Source organism: Lagenorhynchus albirostris, chromosome 16 (assembly GCF_949774975.1).
Source record: "Lagenorhynchus albirostris chromosome 16, mLagAlb1.1, whole genome shotgun sequence".
NCBI lineage: Eukaryota > Metazoa > Chordata > Mammalia > Artiodactyla > Delphinidae > Lagenorhynchus > Lagenorhynchus albirostris.
Genome location: NC_083110.1, coordinates 28,092,028 through 28,115,122, shown reverse-complemented (window position 1 = coordinate 28,115,122; position 23,095 = coordinate 28,092,028). Strand labels below are relative to the sequence as shown.

The window sequence follows — 23,095 nt, the reverse complement described above, 5'->3', positions numbered from 1 at the left end:
AATTTCTTTTATAGCACCACTTAATTATTATTATTTAAACTATTGTTTAATAAATGTAACATTCGTAAATGGATAATGTATATTAATTTTTACCTATTTCGAGGCTCCATAATTTGAATAATCTGAATATCTTGGTTAAGCCCACCATAAGGTGCCTTTGCCCCTCTCATTACAAATACTCAAATTGAAAAGTTAGTGTCTAAAGGAGATTATCCCCAAGTGCATTTCAAATTCATTCCTATTCCAATATGAAGAAGGAAAAGTTGATTTAAAGTAATCAATGTGGCACAACATAAACATTAATTATTTCCAGAATATTCTACATGTTAATTCAGGTCATCCAGTTGAACTTAGATGTTATCCACTCCTCCTATGAGTTGAGTTCTCATCTACTGCCTGCACCCAGAGACAGTCAAATCCTATCGCCAGCATATTCAGTCCCACAAAGAGCTAGGGAACCAACCTTAGGATGCTGGTTTCTGTGGAAGACTGGACACAAACCGTAGTCATCTTTGTTCATATGTAGCCATCGCATGCATGATCATTTATTCCCACAGTGCTTTGTCATCAACCTTTTCCACACTGCTTCATTGTCTTAGGCAGAGAAACTTGTAAAACATCACTGAATGGTGGCACTCCCCACTTAAGGATGATTCCATTTTGAGGAGAAAATATTGCTCAACACCACTTTAGTGCTAAACATCAGCAAATCTTCTAATTGGCATCAACTGTCTTTTCCCTTCCTTTCTCCTTATTCCCTCAGCCCCCTATATCACTATCCACTAAGAGTCCCCACTTTAATTCTGCGTCAGGCTCTGCTTCACACTCTCCTTTGGTATAATTCCATGTATTACCACTTGCATCATTCTCACCTTAGCAACTCGTCCCTAGACACATTCCAAACTTAGAATATTCTCTTCTTTCTTAGGAAAACTCCCTTGTCCTAGGTTGCCACATTCCATGCTACTTTAGAAAAAATAGCATATGCTACTACATTAATATGTACAAATAACATTACCTACTCTGCCCACAAAGTGACAACTTAACATTTAAGATTATAATTACCCAAAGGTGAACTACTACTGCTGGAAATTTTCAGGTAAATGTGTAGGAAGGTAATCATTTCAGACAGCTGACTGTCTTTGAATGTTCTTCAAATCCCTTAAGTGTTTGCTGATGTACTAGAAATAACATACAATACTCCACCAAAGGCTGATGGTCTGTTTGTCGTACAAACAGGTAACCAACACGTTTTTTTACCCCTCCAGTGTTCTTTCCCTTTCTAGGTGTTAGTCACGGTAGTTTACAACATGGTATTTAGACACATTACAGAGACCAGAGTCAAGTCATGCTAACAGCCTTCTTTGGTGAAGGCTTCTTCTTGGCAAGAGAATTGGGAAAAGCAGATGGTGAATGTCACATTAGATCAGCTGTGCTGTATGGCCAACACGTAAGGGTCCCAGTGGACCCTATGTTGTCCACCCTGGGCATTAGGCAGCGACACACACCTGACTTAGCCTGCTCTTACGCAGAGCAACCACTGAACACTGTTATTGTTTTGATGAAAAGAGCCCTGTGGATTGTTTTTGATCTGCATATTAAGAAAGACGAGAAAGCCAGGTTATTTCTTAGAAGCAGCAAGAAAGACATTTTCCCTGGAAAATGTGCAAGATACATCTCTGCTGGAAAACACACACACAGAGACAAAACAAAACAAAACAAAACAAACAAAAAATCCTTTCATCCAGAATCTGTGGCTTGCTTTCTTGTATTCCTCAGCACACGTGAATGTGTGAAAATGCACAACATTCAGACGTGCAGCCTGATCAAGTAATAATCTCTTATAATGTTCCTCTATTTAAAGCAACAAACAGATGGAGGGTTTATGAGCACAGCTAGTAAAAGTAAAAGCAAACGATTGTAATAGTTGTACTTTTAATAGGATTCCCCACAATTGAAAACATTATTCCTCAAGGAACAAATTGTTCTATAAAATTACATTACTTAGGAAAGAAACAGTCTGCCCTGACTTTGCTGAGGCAACAGAGGACTCCCAGGACAGCCTGTACTGCAGGGCGCTCTCAAGTCAGATGGGTGTCCTGGGAGAGAGGACACAGGGATGCCTGGCACCATGATCCCCAAAGAAAAAGCTCAGTGGAATAGGGTCAAAAGCAGAAAGACCAAGCGGTGAAAGGGGGTATGAAATATGTCTGAGCTTGCATTGAATTTATTACCTTTTAATTCTCTACTTTGAAATACAACATTTGGGAAATTCCTAGGGATTTAAGATAAGCATGCCACATTGCTTCTCCCTCTGCCAATTCAGACCAAAATCTAGCTCAAGCACAGAAAATCTTGCTTAACAAACAGTGGAACTGTAAACAACCCAATACAAGTTCATTATCATTACCCTCTTTTAAGAGAAACAAAACTCACTATAATTCTATCATTAAGATGAATATACTGTCGTGAGGGCCATTACGTAAATTATAATTAAAGCTAATCTCAGTTAAAGTTATTACACCATTTTGGAAGAAAATAAACAACCCAAAGAGAGGGAAACAGTGTGGTCAATAACTCACTCCAAAAATATTTTTTGCCTCCAAAGCTCGCATTGAGGGAGACATTCCTGTGCATGATACAAATGGTTCTGACATTAAGAAAAGTAAACAAGTAAGAAAAATAAAGATGGAAAAATTCTGTGGTCAGTTCACAAGTGCTTTTTTATTGTTTGAGGCAGGGTTAAAGCCTTTTATAAAGACAAGGATATATGTGCCGCTAGATTGGATGTGACATTGGACTAGTCTAGCTGCCCTTGCACAGAACTCTGGCTGCCCATAATATGCCATGGACAAAACACGTGTTGGTGCTTCCAAACAAAGAACCAGGGTGGGACTGAATTCAACTCATTTAAAGCATTATCCCAATGCTGTTTTGTAGATCAAACAGAGCAAAGGTACTCGACTCTGGTTACTAACGGATTTGAGAGATAAAGCCAAACATTCAATATCCTCTAATAATTAATGGTCTTAAGGAGTTCCATCTAAATTTGTCTCAATAACTGATCACCAAGTGTTGTGTAATCTGTAAGACCGACTGCTGCCAGCCCCAGCGCAAGTCATTCAAGGACTGTGTTGACTCAGTAGGCCAGAGGCCATGTCAATGGACTAAAACAGAGAAAGCAGGTTCTTCTTGGGTGTCTCAGGGGTTCTGAGTCTTTTTTTTTTTTTTTTTAGAAATATTTTATTTTCCAGTGATTTTTGCGGGTTCTGAGTCTTTAAAGACTTTTACTATAGCAGCTCTCTAGTCATTTGGTATCTATAACTGGGAAGGATTCTCTTTCATGTTTTGCTGTCCTCAAACTAACCGAATACTGGGAGACCCAGGACAGTGAACCTGGTCCAAATAAAAGCAAAAATAAACGCTATTGTGTCAAGAGCAGTAAGCCTTTCAAACGTCTTCTACTGGTGTACCAGTATATTAAATGGAATTATAGCCACCCGACCAGTATGATCACGCTTCCTTGCCTTGTAACACTAGGGCTGGAACAGAGCCAAAGGTGCACAAAGACCATCTCACAAGCTGTGGATTTCATTTCTGAGAGATTCTGAGGAATATACCAAGTTCAAAGGGTTTTGTGCCTTTTATTAAAAACTGTCTGGTCTGGTGAGTGTTTTCTGCAGTCTTCACTCTCCTTTTTAACTTCCTGACCTATCACTCCATCTTTTGTCACCTCACTCCCTGTAAATAGCACCCAAAGGAGCAAGCCAGCTTCAAACACACATATGGCCTTAGACATAGCTGGGAGGGTGTGTGGTTAAAAATAAATAAATAAGAGCCTTTGGTACAACCAGAACCCGGTGTTGTGAAAGATGCCTGACACTGACTAGTATTCAGGGCAAGAAGTGGATTTCTAAGTGAACAAAATATGATAAAGTCCATGTTTTTGTAGTCAGGGATTTAGGGAAGGCAACTTAACTCCAATACACGAATGCTAAGAACACAAAGCTCACCATAAATGCACAATGTGTCTAAGAACTTACCTCTTCTGTTCTCTGAGAAACTGCAAACTGAAATGCATTGCCCGTGACAAAGATGCTAAAGGCTGATGGGGGTGGGGTGGGAGGGGACCATGCAGAATACAAGAGGTTAAGATTTAAGGGAAATAAGGGAGTAGAGCCTTCCTTTAAACTGGGACTCTCTCACTGAAAATAAACCCACAGCACGATGGTATTAGGAGGATCTCTACTCAGTAGGCAAGCTAAAGACACAGTCTCTCTCACTTGACTAAAGCCACTGAGCATACTTAGGGAGGCCCCAGGTGTGACCTCTGCTCCCCTGTGAGCAGTGGAGGGGCCAGGCAATCTATCATGGTGTTCATCCTGTCAGCCCTGGTGCTTCGCCACCGCTGTCTGTCACTGTGGTGGATGAGACCTGCTTAAGGGCAATCATGTCAATCTCTATGTGACCACTCAGTCTAAGGCAGAAGGATGATCTTGACAGGCCTGGCAAAGTCAGCAGAAGGTACCAAAAGCTGACGTCATAGCTTTCCCACAGAAAAGCGATGTGGGCCATTGTCTTTTCGTTTAGCTTTTTCTTTATTTTTGCTTTCCCTTTTTTCTTTTACTCTCATGTCACTGGCTAAGGCATACAGAACTTGCCTTCAGAGCTGGTCATCGCGGATAAACCTGTTGCCCTCTGAGTTTTTCCCATAGTAAACATAGCGACACTTCCCCAGGACACCTGCAAATAAAAAGATACACATCATTACAGGTGGCACAAGTAGTACAGCAAGAAAACACAGGTGCTGCAAGGCAGAAATACAACACAATCACAGATCCCATGCATGGGTGGCAGCAAACGGATTAAGCCCCAGAAGGGAAGGACCCTATTTTCTTGTCCTCAGAGTTGACATTCAAATAAAATGTCACCAGAGCACAGGCTCCTAGGAATAACACTTTCCTGCATGATTTCTTTTCCACATTTTAGAGAATTTTCTAGTTTGGCCAATTACTTCTCAAAACAAAGCAAAACTCTCTTCCCTCTCCAAGTTCTCTTGGTAGAATTTCTAAAAATGGAAAATTAAGAGTTTAAAGATGGGCTCAGCCCAAACAAAAGATATAAAACCATCTTCCCAGAATGTGGCTCTTTTCAAAATCTTTATCGTGAATCAATTTTGTTAATTTCCAGAGAGAACCTTCCAAATCCCAGCAGACATCAAGTACATAATGGATGATTAAGGAGGAATTGTGGTATCCACAAAACGCCACATGGAAAGTAATGGAGACTCCGACGTTAAATGGCTTCCTCTTACAGGGGAATCCTGAACTGTATTCTCAGGTTGGAATGCACTTGATTTTCATCTTCAGTTTTATTTTAAATAGTTTTGCGGCTCCCTATACAGCTTTCCTGTCATTCGCGGAGATCATAAGAGGACGTAACTGTAAACAACGCCCCTAGAATAAGGTCAAACCTTTCAATCAACTCAATATTTATTCTAAATATCTATAAGAAATCACCTGCCACAGTTATTTTGACAGTATTATTAAGTAAACATTAAGACAGTATTATTAAGAAAATATCTGTAACTACAATTTGCTTTTGGCCACCCTGGGTTTTTTTCCTTTTAATTTTAGAAAAACAAACTTAAAATTCCGCTTCATGGGGCTTCCCTGGTGGCGCAGTGGTTGAGAGTCCGCTTGCCGATGCAGGGGACGCAGGTTCGTGCCCCGGTCCGGGAGGATCCCACGTGCCGCGGAGCGGCTGGGCCCGTGAGCCGTGGCCACTGAGCCTGCGCGTCCGGAGCCTGTGCTCCGCAACGGGAGAGGCCACAGCAGTGAGAGGCCCGCGTACCGCAAAAAAAAAAAAAAAAAAAAAAAAAAATTCAGCTTCATGGAATTGTCTTATTACTAATACTCTGTGAGTCTCTGAAGTGTGCATAACCAGAAAAAAAAGAAACAACCCAAAGAAGTGTCCATAAAACATAAAGTCATGAGCTACAAATCTGTCTGTAAAAATAGCTTTCTATATACATGTTTTTTCCCCATTATTTTGATGATAGTGTGAAACAAGCAACCACTATCTACTATTCATCTGGGATAAATTAGCACTTGAAATTATTCAGGTTCTTCAAATCAGAAGTCCTCCGTGGTAAATACTTGGGTCATTGTACAGGAGATGTTTCTCCACTATAGAACTGTAGACCGTATTCTTAAACATGGATTAAAAATGACTCTCAGAAACTTTTAATGACAAGGCAGATGCTCCTTGGTTCAGATGTCTTGCGACAAAGTGGAGAATTGCTGGGTTCTCAGAATCTCTGCAAGCTGGCAATAGGGAGGGGATGACATCATTCCACGGCCTCAGACTGGGCCGTGAGCTGGCTGTCATCACCTCCATTTCCTGCCATGGTCCCCTGAGCAAGTTCACTGTGGACCACTCTTCCCCTTTGGCTATGCTTTTTCCTTGGCCCCCCAACCCCCAAGTTCTGCTTTTCAGTATTGGTCTGGAGCCTGGAAACATTGAGCTTTGATGAAACCTCCCTGAGACCCTTCTTGGGGCCTAAATTATTCTTTTGGTGGCTGTCACTGAGCTGTTCCCTTTATTGTGCTGAATTACGTAGCACCTGGAGTTGTGCTAATATTGTCACCAATGCTAGGACGGGTCTGTGGGCATGGCCGTGGAGGCTGCATTCCAGGAACAGCATCCCCTGCAGGCCTGGGTGGGAGTGTCTCAGAAGTCTCTGAAAATCTGCAAGGGGCTTCCTTGAACATAACTGATTCCAATAAACCCTCAAGAATCTGGAAGGATGAGGCTGAGGGATGTTACTTTCTTTCTACAGCACCAGGACAGCAGGAATTTTTATAAAAAGGAATGGATAGGGCTGTCAGATATTATAAAGAACATAGAAGAGAAGGAAAGGCAGACACACACACATACACGCACACGCACGCACACACACACACACACACACAACACACCAGCGGGCGCGTTTGCTCCGGGAAACTCTCCAGCACATTCTGGATTGAATTCTTTTCTCTGTGCTCTCTCCATGGTAAACCTCAACTGCAGACCTTGCCTAGTCTAGATACAACCTGGACAGCAAGTGCCCTTCTGGAAACAGGCTGGATATTCCTGAACATGGGCCACAATGTGGAGGAAGGTGACATGTTCTGAGCCACACTGCCCAGCCCTGCTTTCTGATCAGCATTGATAAAAGTCCTTTTTAAGGCCTGCCCTGTTCCTCTGGGCCTGGAAGCAAGAATGTTTATAGACACCCTGGTGAGAGAGGGCTGTTTGATGAATGCAGGAGACTGTGGCAAAGTGTCAGAGCTTGGAAAACGAGGCAAGGACATGAGGTATTAACATTGTCAATGATCTCTTGACGGGAAAACAGATACCGTGCTCACCCTCAGATTTAAATAGACATCAAGTGCATTAATGACAAGAGGGCCGACTTCAAACAAAGGGGCTGTGTGGTGGGGGGCAGAACGCGTCTCTGGGCTGGCAATAACCTGATCTGAAAAGACAGTGTCAGGGCTCGAGACAGGCCCAGGATTGTGTGTGGTGACAGAAAACAGAGATGCTGACAGAGATACCAAAGCCATATTATGCCAAGGATATTCTAACGCTGTCTGCCCCGCTAACGAAAGCTGACATCACTCCCTAGCACTTGGGGTCTTCTTCGCCTTCTCCAGCAGAACGTTTCTCCCCAGACATCATTACAAAACTCGCTGCCGTGGCCAAGTTCCTGGCAGCCCTGTTCTGTCAGAGCGCTGGGGTCACGAGGCCCGAGGATGACCTCAGTCAATCTAAATTTGGGCTCTGCAGGAGGACCACACTCATCCCCTGCCGATATTCCAGCTACTTGGGGTGATCAGAGCGCCAACGTGTGAGGAGCTGTCACCTTGAATAAAATCCGGAAAGGGAAGGCACTCAGTCTGCGGGCTCCTCCAGGAGGCGCGGGGACAGCCTGGCAGCCGACAACGAAATCCAGCTGCTGTCGCTGCTCCCCTGGGGAGACAGGCGGGCCGGCTAGTGACAGTTAAAATCGGATGAGATTTTTGAACTTGAACCGCCTACAATTGCTTAAATTAACCAGGTGGTTGCCTCCATTGAGACGCCTACCTGAGCTCTCAGCTCAGAAGGGATTACCCCCCCCAAAGGGGACTTTTGTATTTAATAAATAAGTAAGTAAATAACATTAACAAGGGAGGAAAAAAAACCCGCCCAGTCCCATGTGTGGCCATAAGACTTCACTTATCACGAAGGTTATTTGTAAACTCATAGGAGCTGCTCATAAATGAAGGCACGTGGTGACTGCGGGCTTCTCTCTTCTGCTCTCCCCCTGGCCTTCCTCCTTCCAACATGGCAACTGCCATAAACTGAGAAAATTTACAGAGGAAACAGTTTGCTTGCAAAGGACATTTTGACAGTGAGGCGCTCCGAGGCTGGAATTCGGGAACCCGCGGGTGGTGACTCGGTAGGCGGTGGTTTCTGTGTACATCTGCAATGCATTCCCTTGTTTGTGTCTCCCCGAACTCTACACGTCTTGGGACTGGAAGGGGAACAACACATTTAATGGCGTATGTAGTGTTTTTAATTAAAATATCTGGCATTGCCCATAATAAACGAAGCAGGCTTGCCATGCATCAGGCTGACATGTAGCTGTCTGTGGGGGGTTTCTTTTGGGAGGCCCTGGAAAAATGACAGTGCCCTGTCCCCTCGGGAATCCTCTCCTGCCAAATGAGGCCCCTAATTTTTCTTAAGTAGCCGGCTCTGCCGTTGCCATAAGTTCTTAAACCTATAGTTATGGAAAAAACTGTACTGGGAAGAATCTGTTTTAAAGAGGTCCTTTTTCTTTTAGATGTTTCCCCTCACTGGAGTGAGTGTTCTACTCATACAGGTTAAGTTATGACCTTGGGGCTGCCTGCGGGGGTGGGAATCAGCCTCTTTTCTTGGATGCCCCACTGTGATGGTGGCAGGGACGGTATTGAGGAAAACCCTGAGTGTCCTGGGAAGGACGTCTTTGCACAGCCATGCAGAGTCCAGCAAACACCTCAGGACTCCCTGACCTTCTGGATGGCCTCGCCCTACCATCTATTTAGTAAGGGGAGGTGGAGAAAGGCCTGTATTTAAATCCAGCTCTACCCCTAATAGTTAAGTGACCATGTGCACATACCTTTCCCTCACTGGGCTGGTTTCTCCATTTGTAAAATGAGGGCAAGGGGTCAGGTATCCCAGATTTCCACCTTAGTTCTGAAACAGATGATTTAGCATTTCTGAATGTTTCCCTTATGAAGATAAGGACGCCAGGTACCATATTGCCTGATGTAGGAGGCAGAGCCAGTGGTCAGTTAATCAAAATTTGATTTGGACCAAGGCAGCTCTTGAAACCCATCCAGTCCATTTTCCCATTAGATACAGAAGGGGAGCTCTGCTGGACCTCAAAATCCCCAAGGAAAGAATTTCCACTAACTCTCCTGCAACTTGTATTTCATACCCAGAGCTGGGAAGTGCTTACCACTAATTAGCCTATATCTCCCTAGCTTTGACATAAGCTCTAGTCTTCTAACTCCATATTCAACAGAACTAAAGACTACACATCAGAGTAAGTGGTCTACCATTAATATTTTAGCTGTGAAAGAATAATCATCTTTACTCATACAAATGCGAAAACGTATCTGATGATGGAATATGGGTTGGACCAATAAATTCATATTTGTAAAACGGAAAAAGTAAAATCTCGATTTTATTATCACTATTAATGTTAGTTTCGGTAATCGCTGTTTTAAACGCTATTATCACAAAGGTTTGTAAGTGCAACTGTGCAACGACAAACAGATTTTAATCTGTTTGTGGTCACTAGCACCTTCCAACTAGTGCTACAAAACAGGCAAGGGGCAGGGGGCTCCTCATGGAACTCCTGTTCTCCAATCTGTATGAGGAAAGCAAGGAACTAGCCTCTTCACGGCCTCTGAAGAGTGATGACAATGTTGTGAAGAAGTGGGTGGGCCCAGAGACGGAAAGAGTATTCAGAGAGCCTTCCTGTCTATTATGGAAAGTTCCACGTGACACCATACATACCATTAACATGTCACCTCTACAATAATCCCTCCTCCCCAATTTCTAATACCAGGTGGTTGAAACAGTGCTTAGTACCAAGGAGGTGTTCAATAAATATTTGAATAGATACATTAATCAATACCATTAAATACCACAATTTAAACAGAATCCACAAAGTAAGGAATTTCAACTGTTAAACACTCATATTTTAACCTCTGTTAAGATGACAGGCATTTGAAATTTTTAAAAACTATATACCACTTAAATGCTTGCCTTACTAGAGGAGAGGGCAAAGTAACAGAAGGCAACAGCCTCAATTCCTCAGCACTAGTGTTGTTTTTATGCTCAACACTTTCCTCCCACAAAAACAAAGCAATCACGATGTCTGGTGGGAAAGAGAGCAGTGGACTGAACGTTATCATCCAGGCTTAAGAGCTGTAAACATCACACAGGAGAAAGGACGTTCCCCAGAAAGCACATTCCTCGGACTTTGTTATGTGCGGGTCCTGAGTAAACTGGGAACTGGGAAGGAATAAACACCCATGTTTTATGATCTTGAGAAGTGGCTGGAGCAATACCCTGAGGCCAGCCTGTGTGATGGACTCTGCTGTGGACATCGCACAGGATTTAGCAGAGCCTGCAGAATTACAGGCTCCTGGGACAACATCCTCCTTCAGCGTAAGCTACTTAAACACTAAGGCAAAATGAAGAGAGATTTTAAAATGGTCTTAAGGGAAGATGCTGCTTAGGAGCAGTTCTGGGGGAAGGACAAAGTCCATCCTCCACGGGGGTGGGGAGGGGCATATTTTCCTTTCATCTGCAGACACATCTGGGAAGCCTTAGGTTGGAAATGAAACAGGGAAAGGCTCTCCGCCTGACCCATGAAAGGGTAGAGAAGACAAAGAAAGTGGGACTTCCTCCCCAACTAGCTGAGCATGATTTCTGGCAAGCGTCTCAGCTTATAATCTGCAGCTTAGCTTGGAATGCGGTGCCGCGGTCATGCAATGCTTGCTAAACCCCAAAACGTCTATAAGGGCACCTGCTGTCTTCTCCGTGGACTGGTGGGCACATCGTCCTTGCTAAGTACTGCAGTGACCACGTCAAACAACACTGCTCGAGGGAGGTTGCCTAGTCTCTCAAATGAGCTCACTCTTTTGAGCTCTTCTTTATTATACAAAACAACCCCAGGTCAGGTATTCTCACCCTGCTCTGCTGACCCTGATATTTTGCAATGGTGGACATTTGAATTCTGCCATTTTGACCCCCCGGGATGGTTTGGCTTCAGGCTTATGAATATAACACATAAACCAGCCCGGTACTTTTTCTTTCAGAAAGCATTATTTATTCAGAACTAATTAGAAATTAATTAGAAATTAGTTACTACTTTCTGTAGAAATAGTTACTACTACATTTCACAAATTTAATTCCTTAATTTTTAAATTCGAAGTTAAACCATATTCTATTTTGAACATTTTCATTTCTCTTTTATTGAATTTATTTCCAATGGGATCAATTCTTTTCCATGTGATTTTTTCCATTAGGGTGAAAATCCTCCATCAGCTTTTGGCGAATATCAAATTTTACCGGTTCTACCTTCTAAACCTCTTCAAGTCATTTATTTTCACAAGGTTACATTTCCTTGGGTAAAATTTTGCAGATCTAAATTGTGACGGGAAGACTTGAGTCCTCTGCTGAGATTCAGACAACACATTTTATTGTGTGTCGTTTCAGTTCACTTCAATTTTATTTTGTTTTCATTATTTCTACAAAGGCTAATTCCTTCCCGTGAATTTGTGCAGTTTTCAATACACTGACAAGATATAAATCTTCGGTCACTTTTTCATCCATAATAAATAGTGTGATGTGCAGGTTTAGTTGCTGTCAGTTTATTACAGATTCAAGTAAATGGTGGTTTCTATTTATTTTTAGCACAAAGAGTACACAGGACAAATGTAAGTATTCTGGATGCAAGAGAGGAAATAAATTGTGGGGTTATGTTACGCTGCTTTTTACCAAGCACCATTCAAAAAACAGAGTAGGAGCTACCAAAGCAAAGGTTTGGATATCCTGGAAGAATGCTGACACAAATGTAGGCACCGTATCCCTTTGAGATAAGGACATGGGGCCTCAATGTTCGGTCCCCTCCAGTGAGGCTCAACTTAAGGTTAAACTTTCCACTGAGAGAGCAGATTATATGGCCTCCTTAGACAAACGCTGGGCCTTGTCAAGTGTCACTCACGTGTTTGTAAGGAAGAAAAAAGCAGGGGAAGGAAACCAGTCAGGGGGGAAAGTATGCTGGCAAAATCTCTACTGGAGGCGAGAGGAATGCAAGGCCGAGAAGCCAATCTCCCTGCCCAGGGAGGCTGCAGGAATAGTCACGTGAGCGGCAGACAAGTTGTCATGTGACAAGCCAGAGCCTGTGGAAAATGCACTCTGGACTCCCAGGGCAGGTGGAATGAGGCTTGCCATTTTAGAAGAGGGGAAGGAGGGAGGAGAGGATTAAAAAAAAAAAAAAAAAAAAAGCAGGGCCAGTTTCTCCCTCACATAACCTGTTTAGTGGGAAATGTGAAATCGGGTGCAAGTCCGAGAGATAACTGCACCTTTGAGCGGATCCCTAGTAACCAGATCTGCTGTCCCAGTGTGAGTCCCTGGTCTCTGTGCTCCAGTTGCAGATGCTGTGGCCCTACCCAGACCTGACCAGGCCATTCAATGTCCTCTCCACTTCGAGGAAATATTAAGCTGACAGATTTAAAAGTTATCTGGCAGCGGATGTTTCCATGATGTGAATCCTGGAAAGGAAACAGAGTCAACATGCTTTTCCTCAGATGTCAATGCTTTTTTTTTTTTTTTTTTTTTTTTTGCGGTACGCGGGCCTCTCACTGTTGCGGCGGCCCCTCCCGTTGCGGAGCACAGGCTCCAGACGCGCAGGCTCAGCGGCCATGGCTCACGGGCCCAGCCGCTCCGCGGCATGTGGGATCTTCCCGGACCGGGGCACGAACCCGTGTCCCCTGCATCGGCAGGCGGACTCTCAACCACTGCGCCACCAGGGAAGCCCGTCAACGCTTTTTCAATTATTTTGTACCGGGGGTCGTTTGCGTAGGCCAGACGTATGGGAAAGAATTCCAGATCTGAGGGTGGGCTCCCTTACTCCTGGTTTGAACATCAGTAATATGATTGGCTCTTACCTCAACACATGCTATATTTCAGTCAAGGAGGAACATGTAAGTATCAGCGGTCAAACACCACAGTAAATATTTCCAGGCTCCAACAACATCCCTCCTCCACAAAACCAAACCAAACTAAAACGAAAACAAGAAAAACAACCAACAACCCACCACTACTAAATCTTCTCAGCAATCCAGATTTTGGGTTTTATTCTCAGGTTACATTTTTTTTGTGCCAGTTAAGAATGAAGCCAGAAACAGTTTTCACTCTGACTTCCTGAACAATGACTTACTTTTACACTCCTATGACACTTTATTATTTTGCTGTACTTCCTAGTAAGCTTGAACACAGAATAGGAAAATTTTCTTTGAAAGTATTTCTTTAAACGTATTGAAGAATTCTCCCTGGGACAGAATTTAAAGATCTTCATTTTCGTTAAGGAGAAGAGGAGGTTCTAAGTGGCTTCCCCAAAGTCACAGTACCTGACCAGACACTAAACAATAACAATGCTATCTTCCTTACTTGCTTGTGGGATCTTAGTTCCCCAGCCAGGGATTGAACCGTGCCCCCTGCAGTGGAAGCGTGGAGTCCTAACCACTGGACCATGAGGGAAGTCCCAGCAATGCTACCTTTCTAGTTCAAATCCCTCTGAATTATAGGATTGCCCTTAGGACAGGAGAATGTCAAAGATCCACAACCTGACTTATGCTGACTCCTACCTACTTTTCCAACGGGGGAAACGAATCTTCAAAGCCATGTGGCGTGAGTGTGTTCCCCTCTCCCACCTCCCTATTCTAAGTGGGGTTTAATGGATCTGAGATGGGCTGGATTCCAGCGTGCACACCAAGATGGGATGCAAATGAGTTCAGATTCATGAAGTTCCCTCAGTGCTGCTCAAAGATGGACGTCCCACAAACCAGGCTGTCAGTCAAAATGGACAGTGGTCAAGTGGCACAGCTTCATTTTTATTTCTTAGTTTTTGACCAAGGAACTCAGAAATTTTTCAGACAGGAGAGAAAAAAGAAAACAATTTCCCCCTTTCACCCCCTCTGCCATTCCCACCATTATCTCCACATTCATCTTTGCCACCTTTCAAGTGAGGTTGGGAGCATGGCCACTAGAGGGCAGCATGAATTTAGGAAAAACAGCTGCTTTAAAAAATAATAAATAAACGATGGCAACGATTCAGAGAGGGCCATTAAAGTCACACTGTGCTTTCGGTCACCAGTTATAAGTTCTGCAATGATCAATATGTCATGATTGCTCAATCTGTGCTGAAGGGTTTCTGGGAATGGGGCTCCCAGACACCCCCTCAGTCCCCCCACCCCCCCACCCCCCCACCCCACTTTTTGGATGCCTCTGATCTCGATTTCCGGGACTAATTTTCTTTACTATCAATTGCTCTAATTAATCTTCTAGGCTCAGGAGTTGGGGAAATTTGCATATCACCTGCATAAATGTAAAGAAACACGCAAAGATAAACAGAGATAGCTTCCCACATTTCCTAGAAAAAGATTTTTATCAGGCAAGTCCAAAAGGAAATATGCCACTCAAGGGCATGGAGTTACTAATCATCATTTGATAGTGAAAAAAGTGAAAGACATAAGAATTAAATAAAACCTGCATCAATAAAACATAAAAAAAAGCGTATGTACTCTACCCAAGCAAATCCTGGCTGCCTCCTACCCACTGCTGTTGTCATCCCTCTCTGAGTATAGGTCCAGGTTAATCAGAAAAGAGAGGTAGATAAATTAGGAGCTTGGGATTACCACACACACACCACTCTATATAAAATATATAACTAACAAGGACCTACTGAATAGTATAGGGAACTCTACTCAATGTTCTGTAATAACCCATATGGGAAAAGAATCTGAAAAATAATAGATATATGTAGATGTATAACTGATTCACTCTGTTGTACACCTGAAACTAACACAGCATTGTAAATCAACTATACTCCAATAAAAAAGTAGGAAACAAAGAAAGAAAGAAAAGAGAGGTAGAAACTACTCAAATAAAAATAAAATCATAACTCCAGCTTCTGTTTTGGTCATCATGTGGTCCCTATCACTGGTCTCTGGCCCATGGGCTAGTGATTATTTTCACGCCTAGAACAACAAATGACCACCTCCCTTCAGGAGAAAAAGGTATTCATGGTTTTCCAGGGATTTCAAACATGTTATTTTTGAAACAGCAATAAAGGTATGACATTCTAGGGAATGGCATTTTAAATGAGAATCTGTAGAATTCAAATAAATGAGTGGATTCCATCAGAGAAGGGAGTAAACAAAAATTGGATCTACTGGACTAGAGGAAAGTGGAGTCCAGGTGTGACTCTCCGTGTTAGCCGAGAACCCGCTCAAGTGGTCAGTGAAGCAAATAGGCTCTCACACTTTCTTCCTGTAGACTTTCCTAATATAACGGTCATGAGATTGACGAGCCAGTAGGGAAATGTTGGGTTCCAGTTAATTAATTAAATTATCTCATTAATTCGTGGTTCAGCAGAAACTTTTCCTGAGTTTTCTCTCACACATGAAACACTATACAAAACCAAATTCAATTCTACTGTCTTACTAGCTATCTCATGGTGACCACCCATGAGGATTTCTTTTTTTTTTTTTAACATCTTTATTGGAGTATAATTGCTTTACAGTGGTGTGTTAGTTTCTGCTGTATAACAAAGTGAATCTGCTATACATATACATATATCCCCATATCCCCTCCCTCTTGCCTCTCCCTCCCACCCTCCCTATCCCACCCCTCTAGGTGGTCACAAAGCACCGAGCTGATCTCCCTGTGCTATGCGGCTGCTTCCCCCCCCAGCTATCTATTTTACATTTGGTAGTGTATATATGTCCATGCCACTCCATGAGGAGCTCTTTGAGGATTTACAGTGAGGATGATACAGTTAAGAGGTTTCACTAGGGTGGGAAGACTGCTCATGGAACATTTCTCAAGGTCTTAAGACCACTTTTTTATAGGAGCTCCCCAAGGGCAGAAATGATGGCTTTTCACCCATGCTTCATGAGATACTCAATAGATTGCTTGTCATTGTAGAAGAGATGAAAGGATCTCGGAATACTTCTTCTGAACCCCAGAGTTCGCTACACATTCCTGGACATTGACAGGTGGAGGAATTGCATGGCTTGTCCCCACGTCAGCGATTTTCCAACTTTCCCCTGCATGGGGTCACCTGGAAGGCTTGTTAAAACAGAGACTGCTGAGCCCCACCCCAAAGTCTCTGGTTTAGGGGGTCTGAGTTGGGGCCAAGAATTTGCATTTTTGCTGGTTCCCAGGTGGTCGTGATGCTGCAGATTAGGGGGCCACACTCTAAGAAACAATGTTCTAGGACAACCTAAAAGGGCCCCCTTTTCCCTTTTTAAAAAAGTAAAACTCTTGACATCAGTTTTTCTTCTTGTAGAATCAACACCACTCAAAGTCAGAGATAAAAATCCGGTTGACTGAGATTCCTAGTGTATCGAGCTTTAGTGAACGGAGGTTTTACTGTCTTCCTAACAGCAGCCTGAAAACAAACCATACCTAAAATAATAATTAATAATAGATTGTTCCGGCTCTTTAATATAAAGCAAAAATCATGAAAGTTTAAATTTAAGTGATGTGCAGATTACATTAACAGAAGAAAAGAAGAAAAGAGTTTTTTGGATAAGTAGATTGGAACTGAACCTACAAACCATAATTTATGAAGACTAAGAAAAAAAAACTTGCAGAAAAAATTTCCCAGAAAGTCTTTAGCCTCCCTCTAAAATGACAGAATCTTATATGAACAAATGTGAGCAGCGGGGGTCCTCCTGCAGAGTTTGAATGGGAATTTTGGCTTTGCTCTCAAGCAGAAATTTGCTTTTGGGTTTCAGGTCTGTTCCTATTAGAAAGCTCACATCAAAAGGGGAGAAAACATCCACAGTTCTGTCTGGTTCTTCAGGCTAAAATTTCTCAAGAGAGTCATTGAAAATAAAGACAAGTTGCTTTTTTTTCTTTTTTTCATTCTTCAAGCTGCAAAAAAGAACCTCTCAAATAAAATTAAGCAGACCCAGTAAGAACCGGGTCTGTCATAATTCAAACTCTGCAAGAACTGAGGACAAGACCTTCCTTCTTAGGCCCATTAGTCCAGCCTCCATCTGCCCTTCATTAGACTCCAAACAAACTTTTCCTGTACTGATATTACTATAATCTTTCCTAATTCCAGGACATTTTAAATTGCTTTCTCCAAAAGGAAAACGAAGAGAATCTGCTGATATATGATCTAACAGAAAGAAGTCAGCATTACAAAAAAATAACTAAAAGTATGTCATTGCAGGGAGCACAGCATAATTCTTGGGCACTAGCAATTCTCACTGCAAAATGCCAAAATATTTTTCATTACTTCTTGATCTTCAACTCCCCAACCTCTAACCTGCCTTGGACAAAAAGCGCATATATATATGTGTATATATATATATGTATATATATATATATATATACACACACACACACACATATATATATATACATATATATATATATACTAACGCCAAAGAAAGAAACTATAGGTTAAGCAAGAATTAATAGCAGAAGGCAGTTTATACGAGCAATATGAACCTCTTGAACATTTGTTTTTCTTGCCAAAATAAAGACAAAGTAAACAATAGCAGAACATATTATAAGGGTCTTCATTAGGGTCAGGCTCATTAAAACTTAATGAAGGCACCAGAGTCTCTCCAGCAATGTTAAGAGGGGTATACTTTTTGCCTATGGATGGAATGGCCTGGGTCAGAGAGACACTGCTGACAGTGGGTGGCACCAGGTGTTATCTGTCTCTGGAACACACTACTTTGATGGCTTGGAATATTACCCCTTTTATTTGGCTGGCTTGAGTTTGTCAAGATTCACCCTGCGGGGAGTTAACATGCCTCCATTATTGGAAAAAAAATTGCCCGTGGGCCAACGTGAGCCTCCCACCTAATAGAATACATCTGGCTCTGACAGTTTGATGCCCAGCTCTGAGCCACATTCGGCCACACAAATTAACATCGTAGACATTGCCCATGCTGAGCAGGAAGTAATAACCTGCTACCTGCTACTTGGCCAAAATCTCATTATAAGCCATTACGGTAATTGAGGGCCCAGACTCCGCGGATATTAGACTCCCCGAGCGCCAGTCGTTAGTTCAGCAAAAGAAAGACTCCGAATGGAGGCAGGGGTGGCCGACGGAGGAGCAACTGTGCTTTGGACCATAGTGTGAATTCCATCTGCAGGCTACAACGTGGCTCTAGCAGATTTGTGAGCTGTCTCTCTTCTGCCCCGAAGCCCACGTGACCTCTCCTGTGGGGCTCAGGACCCCAGGAAGATGACGTAATTCTTGGTAGGCCTCCAACAATGCTATACAATTAAAATTTGGTGTAAATGAGTATTGGGGACAGGGAAGAAGAGGGCAAAAGAAGTCAGAATGCTCCACGAGTTAGAAGTGTAGAAGTGGGGGTGGGGAGAGGGGAAGGGGGACTCCACCCTTCTCCCTAGAAGATAGGGGCTGTCTAGAGTCACTGCACATATATAAGCTTCCATCCTTCTTCAGATGACCAAGCCAACTTCCTTTCCCCATAAGGCCTGCCCTCTCGGTCTCTGCCCAGGATGGGGCAGCTATGGATGAAGTGGTGTGGGCTTGGGAGAGGGAAAGAGGGAAGGAGTCCAATGGATCATCAGTCATGCAGCTGATCAATCAACCTGATTTTTGGTACCATGAGGATGGCTCTGGATTGTAGTTACCATGACAACTTTCAATAAATGTTTCTTGGTAAGAGTTACATAGGGTTGGGGAGAAGAGTAACTGAAAATATAATGAATGGTTTCCAGAAATCCCTTCTTATCCTGGTACATACAAATTCCCCCTACACACACACACACACACAACACACACACACACACACACACACACACACACACACACCGATAAGAACCAAATCCACCAATCATGGGAGCAAGTTTATGCAAGGTTTTACCTAATGTACAACAAAACTCCTGAGTGCCGTGTCTTCTCCAGAAACCACTGGAAGCCTGGATAATAAACCTTCCTGGGCATCCGAAGTTTCCATTTCATCCTACTCCAGGTCTCAATAAAAGGCTGCCTGGCCTTGGAATTTTGAAAGAATTGGTATTTGGGGGAAAATAAGCACTATGGTGGGGGAAAGAACGTGTTGCTGAGGGTGAGGGTGTCTGACAGTCAAGTCCTCCTTCTAAACGCCCTGAGACCATCTTCCTGTCTTAGCCATGCCAGCCTCAGTATTCCTCGGCACCCAGAGGGTTAAGTACAGGCTGGAGCCTAGAAAATGGTTTCCGTTGGTACAAGAGAGGCCTTCCCTATAACTAGATCCTTCAGGAAAAAACAAATTAATCAACAGTGAGCTGAAGAGGGTTTAATGATTGCATTCTGCATACAATCAGCTTTTCCCTTTTCAAGGGCCATCAATATGTCAAGGGAAGACATATCTGAAGGATATAGCTCTTAACATCAAGGTTATCTATTCTCCACAAGGCTCCCACTCCTTCCTGGGCTGATACTCCATGCTGCCTGTGTCTAACATTTTCATCAACTCTGCAATCAATCAAGGTAATAATGTTGTGCAAAAAATCAATTAACAACGCAATTAAACTTTCCTTATTATCTCAAAGGGCTGAAATAATACCTAAAGGGAAGATAGACTCACTGAACGCAGACATCCATAATCCAATGTGAAAGTGAATTATGAGATTGGACAGATGCAGGCATGTGCTGGTGCTGTTATTTTCCAGGGGTTATATCTCATCGTGGCAGTGTATCAGTCAGCCCCAATCCCAGACCCTAAAATTCCAAATTACTTTTAAGAAATATATGATGTGCAATATCCATTTCATATCCTCTTTTAAAGATAACCCCCTCCCCTCCAAAAAACTGAACGGCCATATTATTCAAAGACAAAATGATCTTTCAACAAGAACATAAAATATAAAAGCTATAATAACATTTACATCTGTATAGCACACATCTCTGCAAATGCAGCTCATCTATTAGACATAATCTGCAGCGCCTAAGAGACTCAGGATGTGGCACAACATTTAAAATTCAAATGCTTAAATGTGCAAACTCCTATGGGATGGCTGTGGCTTCTTCCCCCGAGAGGAGGTCTCACCCACGCTTGCCTATACACACACACGTACACACACCCAGGGAGAAGCATCGGGAACAACGGAAGTATTACTCCTTTAAAATGAGAATGACTGTATTATTTAGCAATTACACTCAACTTGCCCTGAAACACTGTCCTTAGGAATTGAGCATTATAGTACATAAAAAAGAGATGACTATTAACCTTTTGCTGCAGTGACGACTGTGAGATGCTTGAAATTTCACATTGAAATGAGATACAAAGTAGAAGAGGAAGGGGTTCCCTGACATTTACGGAGCTCATTTTAAGCTGTTCAGGACCCACATGAGATGGTCTGGCACCAACAGAAGGAGGCCTAGAGATAGAAGGGGAAACAACCAGAGGAGGAAAGGTTCGTTAAACAAACGTCAAAGCAAAAGCCAGCGAACAATATATAATAGAACGGATAAACAACAACGTCCTAATGTATAGCACGGGGAACTATATTCAATAGCCTATGATAAACCATAATGGAAAAGAATATATAAAAAAGAATGTGTGAGCCAGGTGAACTGATCCAGAAAGGTACAGTTCCAAATTTGGGCCTCAGGGCGTTAGCGGAATCAGGATAAGAGAGGATTTCCCTGTGTTTCAAACATGTTGCTACACGAGCTCTAGGTTTTGGTAACTGACAGCTATTCCCCTAGCAGCGTGGGTTTCCACATATACCACCTGGAGTTCTGCAGGTATTGTTGTTTTAAACTACCACTGCTCAACAACGAATTCCTTTATTGCAAGTTACTCATTTGTAACAAGGATCTTAAGCCAACTTCCCCCCATTTTCAGCTCAGCAAGGAGGCAGGACAGAGCCCCAAGTGCAGATTTCAAATGAACAATAAAACAAGACAAATAAACACAAATGCTTATTCTGTAATTTCTTAAAAAGTAAGGAAGCAATTCATGATGTACTTTTTGGTACCGAATTTCAACAGAGAAGTTGAACAGGTTAGTGGATCCTGCCATTGCTCTCCTAACCTTAAGGAACATAATTAATATGTTTTCATTTTCAATGACTATATTGTGTGTGTGTCAACTGGAACTGCTCCTGCTGTGTATTTGATTCCACTGACGATGGGGTGGGTCAGATTTTAAATGATGTGTGAGCACTTCTGTTCTTTCCGTGCTCTGGTTTATGTGTTATTCATGACTCGCATTACAGACATGGCTGATACACAGATGTAAATGTTATTAAATCTTTTGTATTTTACAGGCTTTGTGAAAGGCTTCTTTGTTTTCAAATAATTCTCTTAACCGCCAAAAATAACCAGAAGTACATGACAATGTCTTGGGAATTTTTTTTCCACTGAATTTTCTGATGAAGAGATTTTCTCCCCTCTACTGCTACTTTTTTTTCATCAAAATAAAAATGTGTGGATAAATTGGCAGATGGAAGGGTTACATCTTTATAGTAACCAGTCAAGAACCACTTCACGTGTGTGTATGCACAAGTGTGTGTTTCGTGTGCATGGGAGTTACACGTGGGCACATGGTACTTGTATATGTACTGCTGTATGTGTGCCCTGTGTGTCTTGCTGTGAATTGTGTTATACATGTTGTGTGCGTCCTTTTTGTGTGTGTGTATCTCCTACAGAAGTGTGTTGTGTGTGCACATGGTGTGTGTGCACATGGTGTGTGTGTTGGTGTGAATATGTTGACACCATTATGCCAAGTCAGAACTCGAAGTCACCCAATTCTTGATTACCTGCCAAAGGTGCAGTCACCTTACTGCATTTTGGTCTCTGACATAATTTTTAGTCTGTTTTTATTTTGCTCCAGCCTCTTCACATTTCTTAGGATTTCAACAGAAACGTGGCAGAGGATAAACCTCTTCATACAGAGGGCACTTAGTCTGTGCCTCTTACTGGCTCACTTTTCTTTATTGATTTTAAAGTGAAACTATGCTCTGAGACTGAACAATGCACTTCCACAAATACAGCTGACTTGACTGAAGGAGGTCAGGAAAGATGGAGATATAGTATATTTCAGTCCTGAGATCAGCAGCCCAACTTCGATGGGCTCAAAGAGGAGAGAAGGCTCAGGCCATCCTCAGGGCAGTGGGGGTCTCTGATCCCTCAAGTATCCCTCTAGAAGCATAAGAAAGGGCATATCAACTCTGGGAAGTGTGCTGGAGTCCAAAGGTCAGGTTCTAGTTCCTGGGTTGTAGTAACCGTCCTGCACAACATGTCAACTTCTGGGCCACAGTTTCTTAGCATCTGCAGAAAACGCTCTCTAACGGCTACTTCTGTCCCGATGAATATAATGCCTATTTTCATCTAAGCAGGTTTTCTATGCTATGCATAGCTCACATAGTGGACACAGCAATATAGACCTTTTTTACACGCCCCTCTCTTTGTTTCCTTGGTTTGTCTCCTTCCTTCCTAGAATATTTATGATCCCCATACACCCTCTTGCCTTTCTTGGGGTTTTAATTCCAGAATCAAAATATAACTGTCCTCTCTTAGAAGCCTGTCCACATCTTTTTTTTACACCTTTTCTAAGAAACAACTAGTTCTCTGATCGACTCATTCACATTAGGATGGTAATAGTTGACAATGAAATAGAGCTTCATCACTTCAGATAAAATATTTTACTTAAAAAAATAGACACATTAAAAAATAGACCAACTGAATAAATCTCTAATGGAATTTCAGGCAACATAGGTAAGTGGGAAAGCCCTATGTGCCAGG

At 42.6% G+C, this 23,095-nt stretch overlaps 1 protein-coding gene across 2 annotated transcripts in view; it reads right to left on the bottom strand.

Moving 5' to 3' along the window:
* Nucleotides 1–4,596: 4,596 nt before the first annotated feature.
* The window catches only part of LRMDA (leucine rich melanocyte differentiation associated), a 1,268,542-nt gene continuing 1,250,043 nt past the window's right edge, over nucleotides 4,597–23,095 (bottom strand). For both annotated transcript variants that reach the window (XM_060125451.1, XM_060125450.1), the window contains one exon: nucleotides 4,597–4,743. In XM_060125451.1, coding sequence (XP_059981434.1) covers nucleotides 4,664–4,743 — 80 coding nt within the window. In that variant the 3' untranslated portion in view covers nucleotides 4,597–4,663. The remainder of the gene's footprint in view (nucleotides 4,744–23,095) is intronic.